The following is an 8,195-nucleotide window of genomic DNA, read 5'->3' on the forward strand; positions in this document are numbered from 1 at the left end:
CTGGGTTTGGGCCTGGCCGTGTTCTGGTGAGGACATGGCGGCCCGGAGCCAGCGGATCTCTGGGTTCGGGCCTGGCCGTGTTCTGGTGAGGACGTGGCGGCCCGGAGCCAGCGGATCTCTGGGTTTGGGCCTGGCCGTGTTCTGGTGAGGACGTGGCGGCCCAGAGCCAGCGGATCTCTGGGTTCGGGCCTGGGCCTCTGGAGTGCGGTGTGGCTTTATACAGCAGGGAAGGCAGTTCAACAGAAAGACCCACCAGACTCACAGCGGATTTTGCTGTAGAGCAATTTGTAGCACTGTAGCTAAAGGAGGGACGTGATTACCCTGATTTTCCCCAGGATAAGTCTGTGATGACATGTCGACCTTCTGTTTTTTGGTGCTCTTTCAGTCTGTGCTTTTAAGTGCACTTAAGCCAAATGCGGTATTAATCAAATGTTCTATCACAGCGACTGACATTAAAGACATTATAGGCACAAATTATTAATCAGATTTTATACTCTGGAGTTATCTGTTGTGAGTTTACTCTCTCTCTCTCTCTCTCTCTCTCTTTCTGTGTGTGTGTGTGTGCGTGTGTGTTTGTATGTGTGCGTGTTTGCGCGCGCAGAATGTAGGACAGGGACTCTGCATGACAATAGTCTTCACCTCACACACACACACACACACACACACACACACACACACACACACAATAATGAGTCTTCACCTCATTTTCATGAGAAAAATACATTTTAGTCCGAACAAAACAACTCGCGCTGGCAGTAATGGTATTCATTTCACGTTCATTTCAAGTATAATGGCGGTTGAAGGTTCTCTACTTATCAACTTGAAGACATTTGGCTAAACTTTTTTATATGCTTGTCGAATTTAACTGTGTCATACTTTCCAATATTCGAAATTGCGTCATTAAATTCAGATGTAGAAGGTAATGATTGATAAAAAAGTTTTGAAGTAAAATAATCCTGAGCCCTTCATTTTTAAACGACAGTTGAATGACAAAATACGTTCAACATCAACAATTCAACATTCAACTATCACTACATGTGTCTATGTAAACAATATAAATGGGCAGAAAATTAAATGACTGGGTTCGAGCCACTAAATAATGTCGCCTAGGCTTTTTGTAAACTGCTGGAATGTCACTCAAAAATGTAACCTACCATGATGGACGTGTCAAGGTTAAAACTACATTTGATGACCTACTGTTGTCATGCAGGAGCACTCATAGCTTAAAGCTCATGTTCAGAGAAATACCCAAACCCTAACTGCATTGCTTTGCCTATGTACCCGCTGAAAATGGCTTAATGTCGCCTGATCACATTGAATTCATGTGCAACTGGAGGAAATTTAAAAAAAAAATAAAAAAAAATGTTTTTGTGAGGAGAAATTCAATACATTTCTGATGTGGGGTGATAGGCCCGTTATTTGGGGATATTCGTGATGTTTGTGTGAAGGTTCAGAATAATAACGTTCTCTGTGGTCTTCCAACATTCTCAGTGAAGAACTATTTTCTGCCCGCTGTATGATCCATTGTTATGTGTTTGTGTGTGTGTGTGTGTGTGTGTGTGTGTGTGTGTGTGTATGATCCATTGTTATTTTAATACAGTCTTCTCCAAGGAAACTAGGACACGTCGCCTCCAGGAATTTCTTTTGCGACCGGCAGACTTTAACCTCGCACGTCTTTCGGTTTTAAAAAGTATGTTCCTTTGAACGACCAGCTGATATGTTTGACCAATCGAAACTAAAAACGGAAACATTATAACATTATATCAGGCTCCTTGACATATTCAAACAAGGAAATAAGAGGAGCACAAAGTAGCCTACTTTTTTTTTTTTTTTTTTTTTAAAGATGTCCGAAATGTGAAACACATTTCCATACATTGTTTTGACTGTGTGCAGTGACAACCAATGAGCTGGATGCATATAAGTTTTAACAGCTTAACTGACTCTATCTTGATTGAGGCTAAAAAAAAAATCATTGTAATCAAGCCTATGTTGCACTGCAAATATTTCAGGCCATATCATTACCGAATCACAACTTACTCTCGCCTACCTGAAATCGATTCATTCTTTGTTGGTAGGCTATCAGGCTGCAACCATAGTCGTTTTAGTCGCATTTCAGAAACCGTTATGTGTTGCACAGGGTCCCCAGAGCTCCGGTGGGTTCCCCGTGTGATTGACAGCCCCGTTAAAGTTAATTCCGGGACTTCGCATATTGAAGCCACCCTGTGGTGACGTGACATGGCTTTTGGACATTTTTGGAATTTTTTGGATGGCCTTGGTTTACCTCGAGACGCGGTGAGCTCCCCGCGTGCTCCGGGGCCCGTTGTTCGGCGTTTACACGCGCACGCGGTCCGGGGATTACTGACGCGTCTGAAACCCCCAGATGTCCCCCGGTGCCGCGTGGCGCCTAATTAAAACCCAAAGCCCCGCAGCTCAGGACCAGGTCTCGCGCCACCGGCCTTTTACTCATTAACGGCAGACTGTGTGTGAGATTGACTGTTGCAACTTTCGCGTGACAGTTCAGCGCTGTCATCGAAATATTAAAGTAGTTTCACGGTACATTTTCATCACTTCTTAATTATCACACTGTTCTGGTAAATGTCGGAGCAATTTTTTAGACCCACCGCGAACATTTTCAGAAAACCAATTAATTTAGCCTATGGCATTTCTGGCTCTCATAGTGTCTGAAATATTTCCCAGTAGGCCTATATTTATTTTATAGGACCACTTTTCAGGTACAAATCTAAAACTGCAATTTAATTTTTCTCTGTATTTCATGTTATCTGCACTAATGGCCCGCAGTTATAAATCAAAGAAAGCGTCCATTAAACGGCACCAGACTGCAGACTGTTAGGACTGTAATGTTTTCGATTCTCCGTTTAATCTGCCAATAGTTTCAAAGCTAAGTGGCTCCTCAGATGTGGTCCATGTCAGCGTTTTAATTTAATCTAAGAGCCATAGAAATTTACATTCGTCTTTTCTCTCTCTCGTTTTTCTTCCCAGAATATAGCCTAATAGTTTTCACCTTCTGCTTTTGCAACAGGTAGCAAACTCACCCATGGTCTAATTCCTCCGCATTCCTACGCACAGTGAGAGCTGTGTCGTTGTGTATGATAGGCCTATGTCGTTTATTTATAATAAAATTGTATAATATGAAATCAACTAAAGTAGTTTTCCACTCGGCTTGGATATGCCGCGACACGGTGCAGGAGAGCGGGCGCCCTCCTACTGAAGGCCTCGAGGGACGCACTTATAGTTACGGTGGGAACCGAGAGGAGAGACGTTACTTTAGAGTCAGTCGCGCGGTGGGTAAACTATGGATTTATTCCATTTCCTTTTCACCGCCACGGCTGGGTCTTTACATAAAGTTTCTAAATGAGTGTTGACTTTTGGTGCTGCTTGTAGTCTAATGTTTGAGCAATTTAATATGCTTTAAAAAAAAAACAAGAAGGCCTCCTCGTCCATTAACTTATGTCCGTCATCGAAAACGTTGGGCTACTTAACAAAAAGAATAGAATTTGGTCGTCGGGTGCACTTTCAAAAGAGCTTACTACCAGAACTGGAAGTGTTCTTCAGTCTGTGTGTCTTTGCAGCCAACCTTCATCGTTGATTGCCCTGATCTCGTGAAGGACAGATTACGGCAAGAGTCAGCGACCGCTAATTGAAATCTGAACCTGGACAATATACAATGAAGAGGCCCGCCATAAGCAATTAAAGATCCCTTTTGCGGCTGACTTGAGTTCATTCAACCAACTCCCAATTATTGAATGCACTTGGTGAATGCTTTAGAGATGGCCCGCGCGAAATGAGCAGAAGAAAATCCGCCTTTTATTCCCCCCCCGCCCCCCTCTCAGCCCCCCCCCCCTCCCTCTGTCTTTCACTGTCCCGTTTTCCGCCTTCGGTCATAACAGGATTTGTCTCTCCGTCTCCAGACGCCTCAAGTCTAGACGGGACAACGAATAGTATTCACATTTGGCTGCAACAAAAAGAATTGTGTGTGTATTTTTGGTGTATTCCAGATGACCAGTGCTGCTATTCATTGACATCGTGTGTGCTTGTGTGTACGAGTACTGTGCAGTACGCGCCTGTGAGTTTTCTCCCATTTAACCCAAAAAGTTTTGAAATCACGTTTGAAGAATAAATTGTAACGTTGTTTTAGTTTGGGATGGACATAGACCAAATTCCGAGAGCTCGTGTGAGGTGCCGTGTGAACGGGAGACGAGCTACTCTCTGGCTGAAGAACCATCCGGGACCGGATTATCCTTTCTTTGAGGCGGGATTAAAATTGCTTTCCCATACTGCGCATTCCGCCAGTTGACCCCCTGATAAAGAGCGGGGTCAAAAGACCGCTATGGATAAAGAAAAGGCTCCACAAATATATCTGACAGTCAGGGCAAATTAGTTACTCCGTTGTCATCCATTTCAGTTTTACTTTGTTCTGATCCAATGCAAGAAAACATGTTGCATGCTAGTTTAAGTCCCTGATCATTCAACCCGACAGGTATCTGGCCAGCGCACAGCACTTTACTAACAGCCAATTACCATCATGATATTTACTACTGCGGAGGATCACGCACGGTGTGATTAGATTAACTTTATGCCGCGGGGCAGACAGACACCCGTAATCGCATCCGTAATTGGTATAGTCTGGCGCAATCCCATTAGACTAGCTAACGTGATGACTGATCCAGTTGGGAAGGTTTGAAACCGAACATTTCACTTAAACCCCTCCCTATAAATTGGGCCGGTGTGATCAAAATAAGATTGTTTTTCATTTATTCGTTTAGCTGTAAGTGATCTCTTCATTACATTTTAGATTTTTTTTTAAAGGTCATTAGGCCTTCCCATTGGTCAAACATGCAATTATACTGGGTTCAGCAGGAGCGGAAGCGGAAGTAGACATATCATAGAACACAACATAAACACAGAGATCGATATATTCAATTCAATACCCAACACGTCCTCGCGGAGTGTCTCTGTTTATTCGAGTGACCTTGAAAAAGAATTTGATCTGTATGCCATTATTATAATACACAAATTCAACAAGGGGATGCATGGACTGCACGGGGGGGGTTTCATAGTACGGTCACCATCATGATACATTTAAAAAAGTATTATCTGTTTTTTACAAATGTAATAATAATTTATCATCATTAATACTTGAACATAAAAAAAACTATCAAAGTCACAGTAAAGTCGTCGCAGACGTCGCGAAACTGGTGTAATTGCATGGGTGCCTACAACGCATCACAGTCTGAAAAGCTACTACAGATTAAAAAAACACATACTTAACGTGAATCAGTGTATCTTCGCATACTCACTGATTGTCTCTTTAAAACTCCTTATAAGCATTTTGTCTTAAATAGATTAGTGCATTTTTTTCAAACGACTCGCCTCGTTGACGGGACATTCACACACACACACACACACACGCACATACTCACACAGCCACACACATATACACACACGGCCTGATCAAAGGGGTCCTTCAGCTTGCTAACCCAATGGAAGGTCGGAGAGTCGTAAGAGGCTTAAGAAAAGCTGTTCCATTCAGCGCGCTGCACCAAGGTTCGTGCTGTTCTTGATCATTTTCTTCTTGGAGTTACAATTTTCTTCCGTGTCTTTGATCAAAGTTAAAGAGAGTTCACACCAAGTTTGCCAGAAGTTAGCCAAACAGCAACACACCCCTTAAAGACACTTGCGCAAAGACAGCTATACTTCCAAAGTCTACCGAGGGTGATGTTATGCCCTCTTGCATCGGGAACAGTTCTCTCTTAATTGCAAATGCAGGCACAACATTTATCGCAGGAACAAGCCAGCAGTCCCGTGGCCCAAACCCCCGTTCCTGGCCTCACTAACGGCCTCGCGTGTCTCTAAAATGACTGTAGCATGTAATTCCCGTGCAAGATGACAACCGGCAGCGTTCCACGGCGCGCCGCTCGCTCACAACACCTGGAATTTCCACGAAGACGTTTGATCTTTGTAATCCAAACAGTCTGCGTTGAAGTTGAGCTTCCATGACGCGCTCTGGTCTTTGTAATCCAGGCAGTCTGCCGGAGCGCTGAAGCCCAGTCCCGTGGTTCCGTAGCCCTGGGCAGCGAGGGGGGCGGGCGGGCTCAGGTGATTGGCGACAGCATTCGTGCCCATGGGACTCAGACCCGTGCTCGGACCGGTTAGCTGGTGGTGCATCGGCGACAAGTAGGAACCGCAGTCCATCCCTCCGAAGTATGACGTGGAACCGGTGTAGCTCTGGCTGTAGCCGGACGCCTGCGTGTAGGTGATGGGGTAAGATCGCTGCATGCAGGAGGCAGACGAAGAGGTAGAGAGTGGGTCGGAGAGCGGAGAGATGGACGCCGGGCTCCATATGGAGGCCGGGGCTGTGCTGCTGGAGATGGCCGGCACAGAGGTGCTCGAAGGCGGCGTGAACTGACCACTGGCCCCGCTCTCAGAGCTGGCCTCCCTAACCGGAGAACTCTTCTTCTTCACGGGCCGAACTTTGCTCTGGGCACCGCTCTGAGTTTGTTGAGCTTGTTGGCGACACTTGGCTCTTCGGTTTTTAAACCATACCTAAGTGGCACAAAAGGATGAGACACAATGGTTAGCTTACAATAAGTAAGACTTTGACATCGATAGACCATCGATGCAGCAGAAATGAAATGATTCTTTAAAACGACAAAGGAAAAACAACTGATAAGATGGATGCGGTGTCTTACCTGTACACGAGACTCGGGTAAGTTTATCTTCAGAGCCACCTCTTCCCGCATAAAGATGTCTGGGTAGCGAGTCTTGCCGAAAAGGTTCTCTAAAATATCCAGTTGGGCGCGGGTGAAAGTAGTCCTCTCCCGCCTCTGCTTCCGTGGAGTGGCTGCGGAACGAGAAAGAATCCGTTAAACCATGACTGAAACGCCCGCGGAGTTTTTGACTCAAGCGTGAGAAATCTCTCGTGCAATTTTGCCATTATTTTTTAAAGAGGTCACTTTGATGAATATTTAAAAGCGCAATTTGTCGATTAATTAGCCACACTTACTGCAATGCTTGAACTGTAGCATACAGCTTTTTTCCCCTCGAACTGCTATTAGTATGCATTACTTTTCCCCCCGGAGGCCATATTCACCATAATCCATATACACTAGCATTCATATTCGATTAATATAAGTTCCAGATGGATAATATTTCTATAGACTTGACTTTTCGTTGACAGAAAAAGCACGAAATATAAGGTAATAGATAAATCAGCTTTAAAGACGAGATATTTAGGAGCCTGTGTTTCTTGAGACTTCAAAATTACTATTTAGGGCTACAGAGCCATATGGCTTTAAATAGAATATCAACCAAAATATGAGCGAATGTGTGTGTCTTAAGAGCTCGTTTATTTTACCTGGGTACCCCACGGACGGGTGAAGGAGGTCCATCCCGGACGTTGATAAACTCAGGCCGTTGACCGTGTACGGCGGCTGCTTCAGATAAGACATCATGCTAACGTTGGGCTGACGGGGAACGTTCGACGAAAGGATGTTGTTGATGGCAAAGCAAACGGTTCAAAATGCCTTTTTAAGTGTCGCTGCAGCTCGTTCGCTCCTTTTCTTCGGTAATTAAACACATCCACCGAAAACCGCACAGAGAGAGAGAGAGGACACGAACTCAAGTGCCTCGGTAAAGACTGAGGGTGTTTTTGCTGTGAGGCGGGACTGTAGCGCGCTGTAGCGAAGAGGTCTTTCAATGCGCGCTGTCCCGCATGCGCCTCGCTCTTAAAGCGTCCTCGAGACCCCCAGCTGTCCTCGCAGACAGGGGAATAGCCCCCCTCCTCCCCCCTCCCCCACAGCACACACACACACACACACACACACACTTCTGCCTTTCCTTCAAATATTTATTTATATACATATACATATACATAGTTGCAATAAGATTTGCTATTGCCCGACAAAATAATGACGTTGGAAGTCTACTACTAAAAAAACAAGGATTTTCCGTCTGGAATGGGTTTGCCACCAGCTAATGGTCACTTAAACTGACGGTCTGATTGAGCAACATTTGCCAAAACAAAGCACACTGTGTAGCAGATAAATAATGGCGATAACAAAAGAGCCTGTTGCCAGCTGACAAAAGGACAATGGTGTAAACTGCGTGCGCTCCGTTTAAAGGCAATGGAACCAGCACAGCATCTTAATTTTTATCTATAGCCTTTGTCTGCCCTA

The 8,195-nt window shown here is 44.8% G+C and overlaps 1 protein-coding gene across 1 annotated transcript; it reads right to left on the reverse strand.

The window, feature by feature from the left end:
* Positions 1 to 5,940: 5,940 nt before the first annotated feature.
* otx2b (orthodenticle homeobox 2b) lies at positions 5,941 to 7,472 on the reverse strand (the record flags this gene model as incomplete). Its single annotated transcript, XM_080854300.1, has 3 exons — positions 5,941 to 6,564; positions 6,711 to 6,862; positions 7,376 to 7,472. 3 exons carry the CDS (start codon positions 7,470 to 7,472, stop codon positions 5,941 to 5,943), a joined length of 873 nt encoding a protein of 290 aa, XP_080710426.1.
* Between the last annotated feature and the right edge of the window lie 723 nt (positions 7,473 to 8,195).

The sequence above is a fragment of the Sprattus sprattus genome, assembly GCF_963457725.1.
Source record: "Sprattus sprattus genome assembly, chromosome: 16".
Lineage (NCBI taxonomy): Eukaryota > Metazoa > Chordata > Actinopteri > Clupeiformes > Clupeidae > Sprattus > Sprattus sprattus.